At 43.9% G+C, this 21,887-nt stretch overlaps 2 protein-coding genes across 6 annotated transcripts in view; both read right to left on the bottom strand.

The window, feature by feature from the left end:
* Positions 1-14,877, bottom strand: part of Gmcl1 (germ cell-less 1, spermatogenesis associated) — a 40,039-nt gene extending 25,162 nt beyond the window's left edge. Inside the window, exons 1-4 of one of the 2 annotated variants that reach the window (XM_052719668.1) lie at positions 14,424-14,877; positions 5,469-5,592; positions 2,047-2,143; positions 785-882 (exon numbers count right to left, since the gene is read on the bottom strand). In XM_052719668.1, coding sequence (XP_052575628.1) covers positions 785-882; positions 2,047-2,143; positions 5,469-5,592; positions 14,424-14,677 — 573 coding nt within the window. In that variant the 5' untranslated portion in view covers positions 14,678-14,877. The remainder of the gene's footprint in view (positions 1-784; positions 883-2,046; positions 2,144-5,468; positions 5,593-14,423) is intronic. The other variant, XM_052719666.1, reaches the window with a different exon arrangement.
* Positions 14,878-18,105: 3,228 nt separating this feature from the next.
* Anxa4 (annexin A4) overlaps positions 18,106-21,887 on the bottom strand; it is a 113,930-nt gene continuing 110,148 nt past the window's right edge. For all 4 annotated transcript variants that reach the window (XM_052719355.1, XM_052719354.1, XM_052719356.1 and 1 more), the window contains one exon: positions 18,106-19,090. In XM_052719355.1, coding sequence (XP_052575315.1) covers positions 19,031-19,090 — 60 coding nt within the window. In that variant the 3' untranslated portion in view covers positions 18,106-19,030. The remainder of the gene's footprint in view (positions 19,091-21,887) is intronic.

Here is a 21,887-nt window from a genome sequence, read left to right as displayed (position 1 = left end):
TTTAATTCTCTAATCCTCCATTTTCTCCGACTTTCGGTCTTTCTGTTCCTGGTCCAAAATGCTGTTTTGCCCCTCTTTTCACACATGAAAGGTAAGACACTTCAAACTCAATCTAAAATACAGTGTCCTGTGAGGGTCTAGGCTGAACTGGCCCTTCCTGTCTTTACAAGTTCATTAGACCCCACGAGGTGCTTATGTTCTACTTTTAACCCGGTAACTGTTTGGACCTTTTGGCTATGTATCCACCTCTCACCTGACCCTCACTGTACTGTGAGCTCCTTGAAGGCACACACAGATTGTCCATGTTTAGGAACTACATCCTCTTTGGCCCCCTTCACCAAGTCCCACACTGCACAGTATACTCAACATACAGTCACTGAATGACACACATCATTTACATAGGATGGTATCACAATCAGGAGCTTAAATAACAGACTCAATGCTTCTTTGACCCAATGAACTAAATTACTGATCATAAACCATCTGCTCAGCAGTCATGTCACTGATGGACAGAAGTCTGCAGAGGAACGTGGGCAAGCGAACGTTCCCAAATAGCAACTCACCAAGGAAGCTACCCAGAAATAGCTCCCATCCACTTCACACAGGGATCAAAGCCCCTCAATTGAACTAACGGCTTTTAGTCAAGCATTTTCAACAATTTCTAACAAATGGCATGTTTACACAGTTTGTTTTAAGAACTGCAGAAGCAGAATTTCACTTCTGTTTTAGAGGTGTGCAGAGATATACAAGGCACTGTGACACTGCTGAGTGGTGGCATACTCACCAACTGCAGCATGCAAGCTGCAGCCAAAATGGCGACGACACGGCTGGGTTTGATTAAGACGTCATCTCGATACAGTGATCCAAATGCAACCTGCAGTGCTGAAAGCAAAGTGCACACACATGATGAAACGCTCCCTGCAGGGGTGCGGCACGCCCTGCACAAGCAGCAAGGACATTAGTCTGAACCTAGAGACGCAGCACAGATTAGACGGCAGCCATCGCTATTGGTGGTATTAATACATAACGTGCTTGCTGCAGGGGATTCCGCCCGCTCCTGCCACATTCTTCTCTGTCTAATCTTAACACAGTCAGTAGTGAGAATGAAGGCCTCCTGGAAGATGGGTGTGCCAGAACTGATGAGTAGATCAATCACTAAGTGTTGGTACACAGCCCATCACTCTATGACAGTATTTTCTTTAGGGGAGTAGGTAAGGAACTCACTCACTATGTAGCTCAGGCTGGTCTCCAATTCACAGCAATCCTCCTGCCTCAGCCTCCTCAGTACCAGGATTATATACCTGTGGCACCAGGCCACTAAGGTGTGAGTTTAAACTCCTGGCCTTGTCTGTGCCCACTCATGCCCAGCTCCTCAAAGCTATCCAAGACTGCTCCTCCTCCAATGGCACTCTCTTGGATGCTCTTCGGTTTGCTGTGTGAACCTCAAGTTTCTTTGCGAATGGAGCAGGCCCTGGGTCTTTCCACTCGGCCTATGCAATGAGACGAGCAGAAGGAGAAGCAGGATAGGAACCGGAGAGAGCGGTCTATGGAGGCTCATGGAGCTGGTTCCACAACCCGGTATCCTCTCCCCAGCCTTGTTTCCTCAGCCACAGGTCCTCTGAGCTCTGACCCAGCCTGCTACATGCTTCATATGCTTATTGCTCCACAAAAGATCTTCACACATCATTTATTTTTATTTCTTGCTGTTAAGAGATCAAACCTAGTACAGGGTAGGAAAGTACTCTTAACACTCAACTATATTGCCAACCCTCAATACATTCTTTAAAAAAGTAGTCATACTTTCTATCCTTCTTCCCACATCCCTCATATCCACAGACACATAAGTAGATTGATTAGACTCCTGTGACAAACAGAGACAGGAAGAACAGAAGAGATAAGCTATGGAGTAAATTAATAGGAAATCTTCACCTTCCTGTATATAACACAACTTTTCCCGAGCCTATAAGGCTAGGATATTTTTCATCAAAAGAATAGTAAGGTTCTGTTTTTAAGATTTTTATACACTAATAATTATGGAGGTCATACCTTCTATATCAATGTTCTGGTCAGGAATCTCCAATTCAATAATATTCATGCTGGATTCTTTCCAAGAACCACTGAACATACTAGAAAAGTAGCCAGACTGTAAAAAAAAAAGTCAATGATTAGCTAGTACTTTATCTTCGAAATATTTTTCTCATTTCTAATTCCAAGCAACTACCTAATCAAAACTAATCTAACATACCATTTCAGGAGAAAAAGAGCATCAAAACATCTACAGGAGGAAACAAATTAAAATACGGTCATTACACGTTAGAGTGAACTACATGTTAAATTTGATACTGTTGCAAAACTAAACCAGATTCTTAACTACTATCAGAGTCCCGACCCGACCCGCATCACTGTGGCACCTGGTCAACTTCTCACCAGTCACAGCAGCTCCTGGGAGTACACACTGCAGCATTTCTCACAAGCAACAGCATGCACACTGGTGTGTGATTCTGCACTCAGGAGAGCTCAAGAAACAAGTCCTCTTCAGACTACTACCTTCTTTCTGTGGTCCCTCAGCAATCAGGGATCTAGAGTACTCCCAGATCGGACCAGAAAGGATGCACCCCAAAGAAATCCAAGACCCACAATTTAGTTTTATGTGACCACAATGGCTTCTGAATTCCAACAATAGGTAAAGTCTATCATTGCCTACCATATCCATTCCTCATAATTAGCACTGTAGTACTTTAGAACAGATCAAACATTTACTAATTAAAAGTTCCACTGCACGTCAAAAATTATAAATAATTAAAATAGAAGGAAATATAACATTCCTCAGCATTTAGGATTATCTGTTTGCACTTGTGGCTCCAGGACACAATCAACACTAAATGAGATGCTGAAGTGCATAGGCTTTCACACTCTAAGTCCCCTGCAGGTCACTTGTGCCTAATGCAATGTAAATGTTATGTAATAATTACACAGTTTTTTAGGGGTGACAAAAGCTTTATATGTTCAGTACAGATGCAACTGTCTTTTTTTCCAAATATTTATAACACAGAGTTGTTACATCTGAGGTTGTGAAACCTGCAGATACACAAGACCAGCTGTTCACGGTGGCCCATAACAAGGACACAGACAACGGTTTCTGTCTGAAGATGCTGGCATGGATCATGAGACTTAGATGATAACTAATCAGGTTTCACAGAGGCCACCTTACCTTTAAGTCAGTAAGAGACTGCTTTTTCTTTTAGGGATTCAAAAGACAGATACAGTAAAGATTGGTATTCTGATATACCCTGATTATAGTCTTTGGGATATAAAGGATTTCATCTTTCCTTCCTTTCTTAAAAATTTCTGGACCATATTCTTCAAATCAAAGTAAACTTGTTCAAAAATAATTTTTAAAAGCTTTGATTAAAGTCAGGTGGCAGTGGCAGCACACGCCTTTATTCCCAGCACTCGGGAGGCAGAGGCAGGCAAGTCTCTGTGAGTTCCAGGCCAGCCTGTTCTATAGATCGAGATCCAGGACAGCCAGGGCTACACAGAGAGACCCTGTCTCAAAAGCAAAAACAAAAAAAGTTGTGATTTAAATGTGGGAGGAGGGACTGGAGAGATGGCTAAGCAGTTATGAGAACTTGCTGCCCTTTTTCAGGAGCTGAGTTCAGTTCCTTGTACCCACATAAGGCAATTCACTATTGGGGATCTGACACCCTCTACTGGGCTTCACAGGCACTGTACTCAACTGCACAAACCCACACACAGATCCATATATAAATACGTATATTTTAAATGACAGAGATAAAACAAGTTTTTAAAAGAAATCTAATTAAATGTGGAAGGAACATCTTCGCTGGAAAATTCTAGCTCTACTGCCATTGAGTCCCTTATTCTCCGACAATGAAGGGAACACTAAATCCATGGGTAAGAGCCCACAAGGTCTAGTACACTGATTGGATGAAAGATAAGTGAAATAAAATGTCTGAGGGGCCTGGGGAGATGGCTCAGAGGTTAAATGCACTTGTTGCCAAGACTAACAACTTGAGTTCAATTCCCAGGACTGGTAGAAGGAGAGGATCAACTCCCACAAGTTGTCCTCTGACACATACACCCACCATGACAAGCATGTGCAGACACACACAAAAGAAGAATAAATATTTTAAAGAGAAAAAACTGTCTGAGCTCTTAGCACCATGTTGTGTTCTATTTTGAAAATTCTGAGCCATTTTGAAGGGGAAAATAGAGACAGAAAAACTTTTAGCACAAAAGTCAAACAGGTACATCAGCCAAATGACATTACCACTCACAGGTCTTGTCTTTAACTCCACTGGGTTTTCTAGGAAAGGGAGTAAGCATAAACTTCTCATTCACTTTCTACAAAGAACAGTATTTCAGAGAAACATATTCAATTCGTTATAAAAGAAATTTAATAACCTTAACCTGAACATTACAGATTTTCTCCTAAATTCTTCCATTTTTCAGCAAAGGCACTAAAACAAACTTCTTGACAACTAAGAGGCAACAGAGTGAGGAATAATCCTTTTGTACACTTTAAATATGTATTGTTCTCATTGGTTAGTAAAGAACTGACTGGCCTATAGCTGGGCAGGAGAGATTGGGTGGGAGAGCCAGACTAGGAGAATTTTGGGAAGAAGAAGAAGTGTGGAATCAGAAGAGTGGCCACGGGATGCAGAGGGAGCAAGATATGCTGGAGGACAGGTAAAGCCATGAGCCATGTGGCAGCATAAAACTAATAGAAATGGGTTAATTTAAAATGTAAGAATTATCTAGTAACAAGCCTTAGCTATTGGCCGAGTATTTACAATTAATAATAAGTCTCTGTGTTTGTTATTTGGAAACTGGTAGCCTGGAAATAAAAGTCCACCTACAAATGGTGCTCAAAACCTTCTTTTTTTTAATTAGACAAAAAGGGGGAAATGCTGTGGAATAATCCTTTTGAATACTGTAAAGATTTGTCATTCAAATTGGTTTAATAAAAGGGTGACTGGCTGGTAGTCAGGAAGGAAGTTTAGGTGGGACAACCAAACTAAGTGTGCTAGGATGAAGAAGGGCGGAGAGAGAGAGGAGTCACTAGCCAGAGAGTAAACAAGACATACTGGAGAGATAAAGCCACGAGCCATGTGGCAGCATATATATTAACAGAAATGAGTTAATTTAAAATGTAAGAGTTAGCTAGTAACAAGCCTGAACTATTGGCTGAGCATTTATAATGGGAGCACTTGTGGGACAGAAACTCCAGCCTACATAACAGTGGGTAGTATGACCAAGAATTTCAAAACCTGGTTTGCAGGCTGAAGCCAGCTTTCACTTGCAGGGCCCACCATCTTTCTTTCCAGCAGATGCTTCACTAGGTGAGAGTGCACTATGAAATCCATCCAAACAGCAAAACATACTCCAGAGACCCCAAACTTCTCTAAGCAGCTCCCCAATGCCTAAAACACCAGTGAAATACTCACTTGACATAAATAGATTTTGTGCAAGCTCCACTCTTCACCTAGAGCACAGATCTTAATGTCACTGTTCTCACCATTCAAAAATAACGTTTGATAGATGTACTTAGATGTGCTCTTTAATTTTTTCCTGTTAAGAAAACACAAAATTATATAAGCAAACAGCTTAGTGGGAGAGCACTAGCATCACTAGGCCCTGTCCAATGCCAACACATTAAAACATGCAACATTTCACTGATCTTCATACACAGTTAAGTCTCCTTTTGTCCTGTTTCTGTAAGATCCAACTTACCCACTGTGTGAATGAGGAGGCTACACTGGGTGCTCTTACTAACAGCAGATGGGTGAGGCAGGAGGGTGATATCTCTAGCCACCCTTTACAAGTTGTTGGTTCTAAATCAATTTAAGTTATTTGCTCAATAAACAAAGGCACATCAGCAATCACACTTTACTTATTTCTTTATTTGGAAACCAGCGCTATGAGATGGATGGTGGTGGCACACACCTTTAATCCCAGCACTTGGGAGGCAGAGGCAGGCGGATCTCTGTGAGTTCAAGGCCAGCTTGGTCTACAGAGTGAGTTCCAGGATAGCAAAGGCTACACAGAGAAACTTTGTCTTGAAAACAAAGCAAAACAAAGAAACCAGTGCTATGGAAGATTCAATACTGCTGCAGCAAACTATTACTCAACTATAATCCAGTTGGCAGAGTGCTTGCCTTGAATGCCTAAGGCCCTAGCTCAATCCTCAGCAACACAAAAAAAGAAAAAAAAAATTACGTTCAAGCTTATTTCAAACTAAACTAGTTAAAACTAATTTTAAACTCATTGTTTTTCCCCACTAGACAAATGATTAGCAACCCTAGATCAAAGCTTTTCAAAACTATGCTCAAAGGATAAGTATATTACAGGTCACTATTAAGGGCAGAGCTAAGAAACATGGACACTCTGTAACCTCACCCCCCCAAAGCACCACCTATTCACCACCTATTATCTATTATATCTGCAAATATATTAGACTTCTGCATCAGACTTACTTTAGTAAAATAACTGAATTTTAAAAGCTTGGCAACCACGGAGTTGAGGACATGGCTCAGTTGGTAGAGTGCTTGCATAGCATGCACAAGGCCCTTGGGTTTAATCCTCACCACTGGATAGACCAGGTATAATGGGGCAAGTCTATGCGCCCAGCACTGAGGAGGTATAGGAAGGACAACCTGGAGTTCAAGGCCCTATTTTGCTAATAGCAAGTTCGAGGCCAGCCTAGACTACATGGAAACCCTGACTTAAAAAAAAAAAGAAAAAGAAAAAAGAAAGAAAGAAAGTTTGCAAACTCTCCTCCAGATGTAAGTAAGAGAATGGTGGCCAGCAGGGGATGATCTAATTTTAAAATACGTAATTTTAAAGATGTCATTTATTTACTTATGTGTCTATACATCTGTATACATGCATTCACAAGTGTAGGTGCACATGCTTGTGCATGAAGAGGTCACAAGAAGGCAGTGGAAGGCCTCCTTTATTATTCTCTACCGGCTTTTTTGTTGTTTGTTTTTTGAGACAGGGTTTCCCTGTATAGCCCTGCTGTCCTGAACTCATTCTGCAGATCAGGCTGGCCTCATACTCAGAGATCCAGCGGCCTCTGCCTCCCAAGTGCTGGGATTAAAGGCATGGGCCGACATTGCCCGGCTCCACCTGTTCCTTTTTAAGACAGGGTCTCTCCCTGAACCTGGAGCTTATGTATTCTGGTAAGCTGGAAAACAGAAATCCCCCTCGATCCTCCAGTCCCTGTCTCCCTCCCTGCCTTGCCCCAGAGATGAAGTTACAGGCGTGCACAGCACACCTGGTTTGGTGCATGGGTGCTGGGTTCATACATGAACTGCAGTTCTTGTGAGAGTGAAACAAGAGTTCTTAACCGCTGGGCATCTGCAGCCCAGGCTAACCTATCTTAAAGTTTCTGATGACTTCTGATAGCTTTTCTAGTAGTTAAACTTTTTAAAATCTCTGGGGATGGACAGATGGCTTGGTGGTTAAGAACACTGGATTCTCTTCCAGAGGACCTTGGTTTGATTTCCAGCATCTACATGGCTGTTCACAATAGTCTGTAACTCCAGGTCCCAGGGGATCTGGTGACCTCTTCTGGCCTCTGAAGGTACTACTGCATGCACATGATTCGTGTGTGTGCACACATAAAAATAAAAACAACAACAACAAACCCTTTTAAAATCTCTTTCTAGAAACAAAAATAATTGCTGGGTGTGATAGTTTTAATTGTTAACTTGACACAATCTAGGTTCACCTAAGAATAAAATCTCAAGGAGAGACTTATTGTCTGAATTGGGTTGGACTGTGGGTTTATCTCTGGGTTATCTTGATTATGTTAACTAAGGTGGGAAGACCCACCCATTGTGGGTGATACCATTCTCTAAAAAGGTTTCTAAACTGTGTAAATATGAAGGAAGCAGAGTACACATGTGTTAATTCATTGTTCTCTGTTCTTGATCACATACAATGTGCCAGCTGCTTCCAGTTCCTGCCTTGATTTCCCTGCAATGATGGACTGTAAACTGGAATTGTGAGCTAAAATAAACCACTTCTTTCCCAAACGGTTTTTTCAGGGTGTTTTATCACAGCAACAGGAGAAGACACTGGGCACCACGGTGCACACCCATAACCTCAGTGCTCCTAAGACAGGAAGATCAAGAGTTCAAGGTCAGTCTTGGCTAAAGAGCAAGTCTGAATGAGATCGTCATGAAACAAAGCAAGAGAAAGTTACTGTCTCACCCTGTGTCTGGAATCAGCATTGCATTAGTCAGGTTCTCTAGAAAACACACACACACACACACACACACACACACACACACACACACACACACACACATTTATAAAGGGGATTTATTAGAATAGTTTACAGGCTGTGCTCCAGCTAGTCTACCAACAGAAAGTCCAAAAACCCAGTAGTTCAGTTCATGAGGCTGCCCAGAAAGTGTGGCCTAGATTAAAGGTGTTTCTTCCTACCTCAAAAGATGTGGATTAAAAGTGTATCTTCTAGACTCAAAAGATCAAGATTAAAATCAAGATTAAAAGTGGTGTTCCCACTTCAAATGATTTAATTAAGAAAAAAATCCCTCACAGGTGTACCCAGCCTCTTGAGTTTTAGTTAATTCCAGATGGAGTCGAGTTGACAACTAAGAATAGCTTTTCGATATCAATTAGCAATCAAGAAAATGCCCACATGCTTCAAGACGTGTTCCAATTCAGACTCCCTCACATACCACTGGGCTGTCAAGTCGATAGCTGAAACTAACTAGAAATACCACTAAACAAAAGTTAAGGGAAGCCGAGCGGTGGTGGCGCACGCCTTTAATCCCAGCACTCGGGAGGCAGAGCCAGGCGGATCTCTGTGAGTTCGAGGCCAGCCTGGGCTACCACGTGAGTCCCAGGAAAGGCGCAAAGCTACACAGAGAAACCCTGTCTCGAAAAACCAAAAAAAAAAAAAAAAAGTTAAGGGAAAGAGAGCCAGAGTCCCAAGGGAAACTCACAACACAAGGAAGCAGGAATTTTCAAAAATGCATATTCATATATATGCTTGGAATTCTCAAATGACTATGCTTATAAAATGATAATGGGGTGCAGTAGCAAAGGATTACTCAGAACAAGAAGGAGATATTTAAATACATGCATTTGAGTCTCTGGATTGTCAGGATTCACCAACTACCAAGCTGTCCAAAGACTCATAATAAGAGGCATTCATTATGTTCTAAAATACCAAAGAAAAAGACTTTCAAAAGTTCAGAGGACAAACACATATGGTCACCTAAAAAGAAAACAGAATTGGACCCGGGTCAAAATCTCCATTCATGCTTAGGTTAGAAAACCAGTATCGCCGGGCGGTGGTGGCGCACGCCTTTAATCCCAGCACTCGGGAGGCAGAGCCAGGCGCATCTCTGTGAGTTCGAGGCCAGCCTGGGCTACCAAGTGAGTTCCAGGAGAGGTGCAAAGCTACACAGAGAAACCCTGTCTCGAAAAACCAAAAAAAAAGAAAACCAGTATCATCATCATTGGATAAAGGTGGCTGAGTGAATAAAGATACCTGTTGCCAAGACTAAGGGCTCAAGTGTGATTGATGCATGGAACCTTCATGGTGGAATGGGAGAATCAATTTCCCATTCTCTGACCTCTACATGGGATGTGTACACACATGTACATGCACACCGAGTAAAAATACAAAATTTTTTTTTAAAAAGTAGATGTTTATCTACAATACAACTTGGGCACTTAAGGTTCAAGGAATATAGAGGAAGAGGGGGAAGAAAAATTGTAAGAACCAGAGGAACAGGAAGTTTGCCTCACCAACATAGCTGTCTAAACAAGACCTGAAAAGGATGTACCAACAGACACACTAACCTGGAAGAGGAAATGTCACTGGGCCTCAGCTCTAGATGAAGAACTCCAGGCAACAAGGGAATGCTGAGAGCTGGAGAAATCGTTTGACCCAAGGAAGGGCCCTTGACCTGATTATCCAGTACCAAGTGGTCAGCCCCAAATCACATTCGTACAAGCAACATTACACAGACTAAACAGGTTGTATTATATATTTAGAGGGAATAGAGACCATGGATTTGAGAGAGAGCAGGGATGGGGTGGGTACAGGGAAAAGGTTAAAAGGAATGAGGAAAACGACGTAATTCAATTTTAATTTCAAAAATAAAAACTATAAAAAAGAGATGTTTAAAGATATGGGAAGTCATATAAAGTACCATAATCAGTCAAAGGAAAAAGAAACCAAGACTAAGTTTATATTATCTAAGCAAAAATGATCACCTTTCTCCACTCTTTCATGAGAAAATACTTGAAGATGTAGTTCACTGAAATGAGAAAGAAAAGGGGAGAAGCTACTGAAAACCACAGTCCATTCATAGAGATGGAGGTCAAAGTCCCAGTTATAATAATTAGAAGCAGGCAGGCCCAAACTGGAGTAAAAGGATGGGACCCTGTAGGAGGTCTAGGGTTCAAAGATGGGTTCTATGCAAGGCTACCTCAAAAGATTGAGAAAATCTCAAGACATGATGAAAGAGTATTATTTTATCATTGGCGGTAAAAAAGGTAGCTAGAAACTCTAGGACAATAAACCCCTTTTAAAAAGGGGGCCAGGTCAGGCATGGTGGCACTGACTTCAACCCCAGTACCAGGGAGGTGGATCAGAGGTGGAAAGATCGTTGTGACTTCCAGGCCAGCCAGAGCTACACAGTGAGACACTGAAGGGCTGGGGCGGGGTGAGATGGCTCAGCAGGTAAAGGCCTTGCCCACCACACCTGAAGACGCAAGTTCAAACCCTTAAATCCACATGGTGCAAGGAGAAAACTGACTCCCTCAAGTTGTCTGCTGATCTCTGTGCACGTACTGGATGGAGCACATGCCTCCCTCAAACATAAATAAACGTAGCTATTTATGTAAATAAAATACAAACAGAATCAGCCCAACTAAAGCACTTGACAGGAGGTCAGAAAAGGTTCCAGGGACTAAAGATGTAGCCCATCTGACAGAGTGCTTGCCTAGCATCTATGAAGTCCTGGGTTCAATCTGAGCACTACTATATTGAGTTTGAGGCTAGCCTCTGGGCTAGCCTCAGATAAGTGACACTTTGTTCCAAAAGGTGAAAGATTCAGTCTATCCATGAGGTTAGCAAATGCTTCCCTCTGGCATTAGGCCTGTGAAGTGTGATCTGTAAGCTTTGTCCATAGCCTAACATCACTGACTGACCTTTACAGTTATAATTACACATTATTCACTAGATTTCCATTTTTTACAGACAACCTGTGGACAAGATGCAGAGAATCTGCTGCAGAACAGTGTGAATTTTAACAGCTTTGTTCATGAAAAAGAGGGCAGTTAGCAAAAGGTGTAGCTGAGGGGTGGGCATAGAAGCTGAAGCTTTTCACAAGCAGCTCTGCTGAGGTGGGAAAGCACAAGAGAACCTGACAAGGGAATCAGAACCAGCAAACAAAATTACAGATCCAAGCATCTTCTTACACCTTCAGCTATTCAGTCAGACATCTCCCACTATACACACACTCTAAAGTCTGACATGTATTTTCTTTTTTGAAACAGGGTCTCACAACATAACCTAAGCTGTTCTTGAACCTGTGAGTCTCCTGTCCCAGCCTCCTGAGTGCTGGGATTATAGGTATGTGACACAATGCTGGGCCTATTCCTGTATCTTCTTTTTTTTAAAGATCTCTTTATACTTTGTCCATAATAGTTACTTCCTGTTCTTTATTATTAAGATTTATATTTTCCTTGTTCAGATTACTGTTTCTCCTTTTAAAAATGGGCTCTGTCATACATTTCAACAATTACATTAAACATACATGGTATACATACTAATCAAAGGGCACAGACTGTCTTATTGGATTTAAAAAAGCAAGACTTAACTATATGCTGTATACTTACCTATCTTAAATATAAATACACAAATGGGCCGGGCAAATCACTCACATAATAAAGTGCTTTTCAAGTACAAAGACCTGAGTTGAATGGGGAGTGAGCAGGGATGGGGACCAGGATGCCAAAAAAACCAGGTGGAATTGCCAGCATCTGTAATCCTAATGGGGCAGGCGGAGGGGCAGAAACAGGCAGATCCTTGGACCTTGCTGACTGGCTAGATTAGCCAATCAGTAATCTTCCAGTTTAGTAAAGAGACCCTGTCTGAAAAAGGTAAGGTGGAGAGCAATACTGAATGATCCAATGTTGACCTCTGGCCTCCACATGCAAGCACATTTGTACATGTATGCATATGTAAAAAGTGAAAACATGGTGTGGGTCTATAGCTTCTCGGTAGAGTGCTTACCTAGAACAGATAAGGCCCTGGGTTATGGGAGGGGAAGTGATGGGGTGGTTGGTTGATGGGATGTAGGATGCAGGTTGGAAAGGATGGAGCAGGTACATCAAACAATTACCAAAAGGAGGTGGGAGTGACTAAGTCACTAAGGCTAAATAAAGAAGATGACATCTTATGACATAAGAGTCAGTTCATCAAAGAGTTCTAACACTTACTGAGTACACAAAAGACAGGCACTGTGGGGCTAGAGTGGTGACTCAGTGGTGAAGAGCACATACTGCTCTTACACAGGATCCAAGTACAACTCCCAGCACCCATATTAGGGAGCTCACAACACTCCTGTAACTCCAGGGAATCCAACACCCTCTCTGGACTCTGTAGAAACGTGCACAAACCCACATACACACACACACACACACACACACACACACACACACACACACACACACACACACACACATAAACAAAAATAAATTGTAAAAATAAAAAAAAAAAGCAAGCCAGGTGCTACACTTGTGCTCATTCTTAGGTCTTGAAATTGACGCCTTCTCTCTCTCTCTCCAACATGCCCCAGCTCCTCCTTCCTCTTCCTTCTCTCCAGGGTCTCTATATATAGTCCAGGAAGGACTTGAACTCACTATTTGGTCCAGGCTGATCTCCAACTTAAGATCTTCCTGTCTTGGGCACCAGAGTGTACCTATTACAGGCTTGTACCACCTTGCTAGGCTAAATCTGTGGAACTCTATGATGTGGAAGTAATATTTCCATTTTTTGTGCATCCATCTTGTAAATATATTCACACATAAAACTCTAATGAAAGGGTTTATATTTATAGTAATCTAGTTTTTACCTGTGATATTTACATGTTAGCTCTACAACTGAGCCACATCTCTAGCACCCATACTTTTTTGTCAACTAAAATGCAGTGAGTGTGTAGCAAAATACTGAGCAGACAGTCTTTTTAAATTTGTATTGAAAAATTACATCCGTGTGATTCTAACAATGACCTTAAAAGAGAAAAAAAAGCAAGCAGATTCCTTATATGAAAATACATTCTGGTGGGCCAGGTGGTGGTGGCACATGCTGTTAATCCCAGCACTCCGGAGGCAGAGGCAGGTGGATCTCTGTGAGTTTGAGGCCGGCCTGGTCTACAGAGTGAGTTCCAGGACAGGCACCAAAACTACACGGAGAAACCCTGTCTCCAAAAACCAAAAACCCCAAACCAAAACAAAACCATTCTGGTGTAAGTCACATCTACTTCACAAGCAATGGTTTTTTTTCAACTCTCCCCTCAAAAATCTTAGGCAGCCTACACAGATCACAGCCCACCTCAACAAGCAGACTCTGACAAGACTTTGTTCTTTATTCAGGGGAATGCACAGTATTGCCAATGTTCATATGTGCAATCACTGGTCCATCAAGTGGACAACCAGGCACTACTATGTTCCTCTCTATACTGACTGAAGGCTACTGAATGCACAGTAAGTTTTCCTGTGGCTACTCACTCAGAAAGCAAAGGCCCACTAGGGAAGGTCCGCGGAAGCTCTGGCTAGTCCTTTCGGTCTCAGGTTGAGGCTCTGACATACAGGAAGCTTCCGGGTAACGTGCAAAAAGCCTAGGCTCTTCAGCTCCCGCACTGACCCTAGGTCTGTCCGCAAGCGTCCAACTCCTGCACTGACCCCAGGTCTGCCTGCAAACGTCCAGCTGCCGCACTGACCCCAGGTCTGTCTACAAACGTCCAGCTCCCGCTCTGACCCCAGGTCTGTCTGCAAACGTCCAGCTCCCGCTCTGACCCCAGGTCTGCCCCGCACGCGCTCAGCTCCAGCTCTGGCCCCAGGTCTGCTCCGCACGCGCCCAGCTCCAGCTCTGGCCCCAGGTCTGTTTGCAAACGTCCAGCTCCCGCTCTGGCCCCAGGTCTGTCTGCAAACGTTCAGCTCCCGCTCTAACCCCAGGTCTGTCTGCAAACGCCCAGCTCCCGCTCTGACTCTAGGTCTGGCCCGCACGCGCTCAGCTCCAGCACTGATCTCAGGTCTGCCCGGCACGCGCTCAGCTCCCACACCGATCCTCGCCGCGCGGCCGCCCCGCACTCTCCCGTCAAGGGCACCGGCGGCCGGGCGCTCCGTACCTGCGCGGCGTGTTCAGCAGCCGCTGCTGCTCGTCGCCCTCGTCCTCATCTTCGTCTGTCTCCGAGTCCGGGTGGCAGTAGCAGAATGTGCCGCTGCTGCGCTTGCGCTTGCGGCCGCCCGGACAGTAACAGAAGCCGTGGGCCGCATCCTCGCCTGCTTCTGACCTGCGGGCCGCGCCCCCAGAACCGGGCGTGGGCTCGGGCTGATCTGCGCGCCCCGCGGGCCGCAGCACCCGGCTGCTCAGCGCGCCCATGGCTCCGGCGCCTAGGGAGCGCCGAGGGGCCGCCCCGCCATGCCTGACGCCCCACCGCCTACTCCGCCGCCGCCTCGCGCGCAGCCCCAACCGTCGTCGAGAACGCAGTCATCTCCATCCTCCGCCCCGCCCGCCGCGCTTCAGCCGACCGGCTCCTCAAGACCTCGCCCCCTCGTTCTCGCAACAAAGCGCGCGCCGCAGGGCGCAGGCGTGCGGCGAGCCCCCGGAAGGGGCGGGGGCAGCTGGCCTCAGGGGCGGAGCCTGGTCAGCATGGTTGCGCAAGCGCGGGAGTCGGGCACGCCTCCGCGGAGCTTTGCCCCGGGGGGGGGGGGGGGGGGGGCGAACTTTCAGTGCTTCCGGCGTTAACCTAGGGGCATGGGTGCTGTGTGCTTGTCATCGAGGGATCTGGGGACCCGTGTCGTTGATCCTTCCCGCGAGGTTCCTCGAGTCCGGGGTTTTCTCCAGCCCTGTGCAGTCAGTTTGTGGATGATGGACATGTCATTAAGGCCCTTGCTTCCCTCCCAGGCTCTGGGACTGTGCTGCCATGGCTAGACGGCCTTTCACCCAGTGTTGTTGACAGGCGTCAGTCTGGAGCTGCTGTCAGCCTCTAGTGCCTGGCTCCTTTCTTCTGCCTTGTTTTGATTTGATTATTTTATTGTGTCAGGGTCTTGTATTACATGCTGACCTTCGACTCTCTATATAGAATGATCTTGAACTTCTGATGTCCTGTGTCCACCTCTTGAATGCTGGGATTACAGGCATGTGTCATATCGCCCGCCTATTTAACTGCTGGGGATCCGACCCAGAGCTTCGTGAATGTTAAGCAACCACTACCAATTCAACGACATCCCAGGCCTCGATTTTTTTTTTTTTTTTTTTTTTAAAGAAGGGTCTCACTCTGAAGCCCAGGCTGGCCTGGAACTCTTAGTACTCCTCCTGCCTAAGCCGCTGAGTGCCGGGAGTTGAGACATGAGCTACCATGCTGGCCTTCTATACTTTTCAAAGTAAAATGTTTATAATGAAATGTTTCAAACAGAGCAATACAAATACCTGCGGACCCACTACAGGCTTGGAATTTTATCACACTTATTTTGAACGGAGAATGATAAAAATATGAGAAACACCCCTTGTGTACCCACCCTCTGCTTACATCCTCGCCCTCTCCATGCCATTTCTGTGCATGTTTCTACACGCATACCCATAGACGCTCTTTTCTGCTGCACATTCAGACATATAATTTAAATGGAATCAGACCTTCCCAAACCTATGATTCAGAACTTTTCTCCTCTCTTAAAGCTATACTTTGGACTAATCTTTAGTTATTGTCACCACTCATTGTAAGACCGGTGATTTACCTACTTCCTCACTGAGGGGCTTCAGTTATTTCTACTTTAATGCTCCTTCAGAACAGATATGAACATTACGCATAAAAGCTTCATCAAGCAGATCCCCGAAAATAGATTTTCTCGGAAATTTTCAACTTTATGAACTCTTGCCAAAATTTCCCCAGAACTGACTGCGTCAATGCACCACTCCTTTTAGGCAGGCCACTGAGGATTTGTATTCGAGTCATCCCTGAGAAATTCTGAGGGCACTTAGCTGAGGAAGGCTGAAGTAGATGTTGGAGCAAGAGAATAGCGGTTGCAAGGGAATACACTGCATGCACAAAACGCAAAACGTGTGCATGGGGCCATCTTAAATATTGTGCGAAGAGGCCTTGGTGTAAGACTACAACATGGTGACCTCAAGTGTCACTAAATTCTTAAAAGGTAAAACAACCATATTGGTCTTGCCTAAGGAACCTCAGGTAAATGGTTCCCTGGTGATGGTATTACTGAGGGGACTCACGGGAATGTCCTTAAGAACCTGCCACAGTTACACAGGACACCCACAGAGCAATGGCAGTCAGGCAAGAACGTACCTAATTCCCTCTGCTCTTCTCCATGCTGCTATGACCCAAGCAGGAAGGATGGAGAAAGAAGAGATGCCTGGTGGCAACAGGCCAGAACTGACCGAGGGAAGAAGTCTCAAATCACACTTGGAATTTTGACTCATTATGTTGGTGACTGAAATAACATTGTTTTGGGATCTTAAGGAGCTACACAGTAGGACTTCTGAAAAGCTAATCATAAACAAAAAAATTGTGACTTTCTACCCTCCCTCTGAATTTACACCTGCACTCAGCCACAAAACACTATCCCAACTTCTGAAATTTTTAAAATTCTAGCTAAGGCATCATTTAAAGGTAAAACATCTACTAAAACCAAAACAAAGAACCTCATAATGCTTCCAAAAACATAATGAAGCTGGAGTAGAGATTCCACAGCCCTGAAGTGGCAGCGTCGATTCCTGAATCTGTGTTAATTGGAATGACTAGTCACATCGGCATGTTGTCGATGATGCCCACACCCAAGTGCGGTCCCGCTGCAGCAGGAACAAAGGGGTGTGTGTGTGTGTGTGTGTGTGTGTGTGTGTGTGTCCTTTGTACACCTGTAACTTTTGTCCTTTGTGGTGCTAAGAAAAGCAAGGTATGACTCTATCCCACCGAGCTACATTTTTGGCTTTATATGTAACATTTACTATAAACGCTCCACTGAGTAGAGCAGAATGTCACTCATTTTCAGAGAGCAAGCTACCATGTTATTTAATATCACTGAGGAGTGTTTGGCACACACAAATGTTAATGATTTTGTTGTTTTGTGTTTGTTACTTTGTTTTGGTGTGAGAGAGGGGTGTCATCCCTTGTTCTCTCCACCCTGTGGGCCCTGGGGATTGAACTCAGGTCGTCAGGCTTGGCAGCAAGGGCCTTTACCCACTGAGCCATCTCAATGTCATCTTACTTATTTGGGTGTGTGTGTACTTGAGAGTGTCTGAGTGTGCCAACGTAGAAACCAGAAGTTGCTATCAGTGTCTTACTCTCTATATCCTCCTTCTCATCCTCATCAGAGACAGGGTCTTCCACTGAACTGAAGTTCATTGATTCAGCTATAAGGGCTGGCCACCGAACCCTGGGATCTGCTCCTCTCCACATCCCAGCTTTGGGGTTACATGAATACACTCACTGGCTGTGCTTGGCTTCCCACTGGTGCCAGGGACCCAAACGCGGCTCCTCATGCTTGAGCAGCAAGCATCTTACTCACTGAGCCATCTCCCCGGCCCTTGTTTTGCTTTTTTGAGACAGGGACTCATGTGCTCAGGCTGGCCTCACACTGGCTATGTAGCCGGGAGAGTCTGAAGTTCTGATCCTCCTGCCTCCACCTCACTAATGTAAACATTCGTCTTATAGAAGCAGGCTAACATATGATTAATGAGCCATTTTTTTTTTATGTTGAAGCTTAGTATCACAATTCCTTCAGAATAGTTCCTTCCATGGTTCTGGATTGAAAAAAAAAATCTCTGACATAGAAAAACCAAACAAAGAATACACATCCCTTTAAAGTCACCATTTTTAATTAAAAATTTCTCACGTTGTATACAAACCAAACTCCATGATTACATGCAAAGCACCATTTCTGGATGACTGTAAAATCAAAAAGGCACAGTGGGAATCAAATCAACAATCTAAAGAGACTATTTTTAACAGAAAAAAAAAATCTCTTAGGTTGGCCACAACCCAGAGCATCACATACCAGAAGAACCTCAGACAAACCTTGCTCTTTCCCATCACTTTCGGGCAAGATTAGGACAGTCTTAGCATTTTGACTTCGGAATGCTCAGCATGAGTGGCAACCAGACACATGGGCTCTGTTTAACCACACTTGAAATTGAATTTGTTTAATGAGTTGGTAACTTTGCTGCACTTCTTGGGGAGAAAGTGGTCTCAGTGCAGGAGGAGATGAATCCTGCCACACCAAACACACTATCAGCTAACATGATAGACAAAGCCAAAGAAAGGAGGCTCATGAGAACTTCAATCCACAACTGTGTAAAACAGGAAACCGGATGGAAATTCTCAGTAACAGATGCCCTGGGTCCCACATGAAGAAATGACTGGCTGCCCAGGGGAGAGAACTGCTTCTGTCCTGTAAAATTCTTACTGAAAAGAAAATCCAAAAGGATTTAGTGCATTCAATCTCTGCAAAAACACAAATGGGGAAATAATCAGCTACAGACGTGGAGCACATTCTAATTTCTAATTCTAAATCTCCATTTAGATCTTAAAAGCTTTGAAAGTACAGGTTTAAGGCATCAAAATGACTAATTATAGATGATAATAACATAGTCTGGATCATAGGAGGCAACTGGAGGCGTTTTAATTGGAAATAAGCATTTGAGATAATGTTAATAGCAGAGCAGAAAAATGAAGTTAAAAAAAAAATCAGTGTTGAGAATCCTTCAGTCCTGGGTCTTGTTTTAATCGTCTCCTCCGCAGAGAATGAGGAGAACCTTCCTGTAGTCTCCGGAAGTGTCGCCCTGGGAGAAAGGAGATCACGATTACCCACAGTTAAGAGATTCTTAGACAGTTACACAGTTCAAAATCACCTAAGTTCATTTTGCAAGCATGGCTAGATTTTTCTCAGGTTCTCAAAAATTTTTTTTATTACAAAAGTAATGCTTTGGGCTGGAGAGATGGCTTGGACACTAAGAGCACTCTTTGCTCTCACAGAGAACCTGAGTTTGATTTTTGGTGCTCCCAGTTGCCTATAAGTACAGGTCCTGGGCAATCTGGCACCTTCTTCTAGTCTCCTTGGGCACTGCACACATGAGGCACATATATACATACACATTTACACACATATACATAGATATACAAAAATAATAATCTTTTTAAAGTAATACTTGTTCTATATTTAAAAAAATACTTTTAAAAAAGCATAGGAAGACCCATAATCCCATGACCTATAGATCACTGTTGTTAACATTCTGACATGTTCCTGTCCCCTAGTCTTTTCTCTTTGCATGCAGATCCCTATGTGATGAGACTGCAGTACAGTAATCGTCTATGCCCTCATTTTGCTCTTTTTATTTTTGGTGGTGCCAGGGACCAAACCCATGACCATCATGCTAGGCAAGTGTAGGCAAGTGCTCTACCAATGAACCATATACACCAACCTCTGCATCCTGTTTTTCTCATTACAGTATTATTTAATGATTACAGAACATTTCCCTTCCCATTGTCTGATGTTTATGTGATCTTTGATGTTTCACTATATAGCAAACTTTGTTGAATAAAGCACCTTGCAGTTGAGTTTTTATGAATTTTCCTCATAATTTGCTTTGAATACATTTTCATAAAATGAAAATTACTAGATTAATATCGCGAATTTTTCTAATACTCTTCATATGAGTTGCAAAATAACCTTCCAGAGAGGTACTATAATTTCTGTATGGAAATGTTTATGACCTAATAAATACATTATAGTTTTTCCTTATTATTTATTTATTTATATTTTTGGCACTGGGACTGAACCCAGGGCCTGGTGTATACACTAAGTAACAATACCCTAAGCCCAATAAATCAGTTTGGGTTACTTCTTAATGGGCACTAAAACAGATGGAACTTTAAGAGTTCAAATTTTAATATCTGTCAAAATGAATAGTAATATATTATAATTTGTCTCATTGATCTGTGAAATAATAAGTATGTACTAAAATTGCTTACTGGCATAGCATTGTTACCATTGTCTTCTTATGGAGCTGTCCCAGTTAGGTTTCTGCTGCTATGATAAAGCAACTTGGGGATGAAAGGGTCTGTTTGGCTTACCTACCCCAGGTCACAGTTCAATAAGGGAAGCCAAGGCAGAACTCAAGGCAGGAACCTGGAGGCGGGAACTGAAGTAGAAGCCATGGAGGAGTGTTGCTTACTGACTTGCTCCCTTACTGACTGGCTGGCTAAACCTTGCTTTCTTATACACCCCAGGACCCAGAACCACCTGCCCAGGGGTGGCACTGCTCACAGTGGACTGGGCCTCCGCCATCAATCATCATTGAAGAAAATGCCCCACAGGCTTACTTGCCTACAGGTCAATCTGGTAGGGGATTTTCTCAGCTGAGGTTTCCTGTTCTCAGATGACTCCAGCTTATGTCAAGTTGACAACTAGCCAACACAGGCAGGTGTTCCAAAGCTTTGTGACAATTTATTCTCTCAATCCCCACTGCCTGCTGTGTGTGTGTGTGTGTGTGTGTGTGTGTGTGTGTGTGTGTGTGTGTGTGATAAGCTAGAGGCTGACACTAGATGTCTGTCTTCTCTTATCACTCTACACATTATTGAGACAAGGTATCTATCTCACTGAACCAGGAGCTCACCAACTGGGCAAGACTAGCTAACGGGTGAGTCTCATGGATCCCGGGGTCTCTGCCTTTGCCTGCTTGCTGTTACTCCTTTTATGGGGTACCTGGGAACCAAACTCATGTCCTCAAGCTTATATGGCAAGCATTTTGCCCACTGAGCCATCCACCCCCAGCCCCATGTCTCCATGCCTGACACTCTTGCTTCTTAATGGCAGCCCTCAAACGGTCCGTGTATTCCCTACTTTGTAGGGTATTTAATTCACAGGTCAAATCTTGATGAGAAGTTTGTTGTAAGCAACCCAAGCTTCTTGGAAATTAGTCTCAGCTTCATGTTTATGAGACTCTCCAGGCTTCTCAAAGAAGCAAAGGAGTTAATGAGGGGTTAGGAGGGGTGAGTCAGTGTTCACCACACCCACACCATCTCGGAACTCCTGACTGTCCGGAGGGGGTGCTTTCTCACATTTCCAGCAGACCCTGCTGGCCCTGCAAAGGATTCCAGGCGCAGCTTCTTCTGCCGCCATTACCAGGCAGGTGAGGAAGCTGTGCTTTTAAAAGTATTCATTAAGGGTTGAGAATGTAGTTCAGTGGTACAGAACTTGGAGCCCTGAGTTCAATTCTCAGTGTGTGTGTGTGTGTGTGTGTGTGTGTGTGTGTGTGTACGCTTATAAAATTTTGATCTTTGGAGGAAGAATGAGGAACCATGAGCGACTGCAATTACTGTATGCAAGGATCTAAGGAGAAAGAAGTATTCACCCTAGGGAACAGCTACTGTCGGCCTCACAGGTCAAAGAACTCAGTGCTGTGAAGAAGGTATTCACATGAGAACAGGTGAACAGCTGTGAGGACCTGCCCATTCCTGACAGGTAGCCTCTTCGGAAAAGCACCATGTGGAAGAAACATGTAGATTACAGGAATTTGTGGTAGGTTATTTAATAAGAAACGTCTCCCATAGGCTCATGTGTTTAAAAACTTGGTCCCC

The sequence above is a fragment of the Peromyscus californicus genome, unplaced genomic scaffold, assembly GCF_007827085.1.
Source record: "Peromyscus californicus insignis strain IS unplaced genomic scaffold, ASM782708v3 Scaffold_6__1_contigs__length_162567912, whole genome shotgun sequence".
Lineage (NCBI taxonomy): Eukaryota > Metazoa > Chordata > Mammalia > Rodentia > Cricetidae > Peromyscus > Peromyscus californicus.
This window is presented reverse-complemented; position numbering and strand designations above follow the sequence as displayed.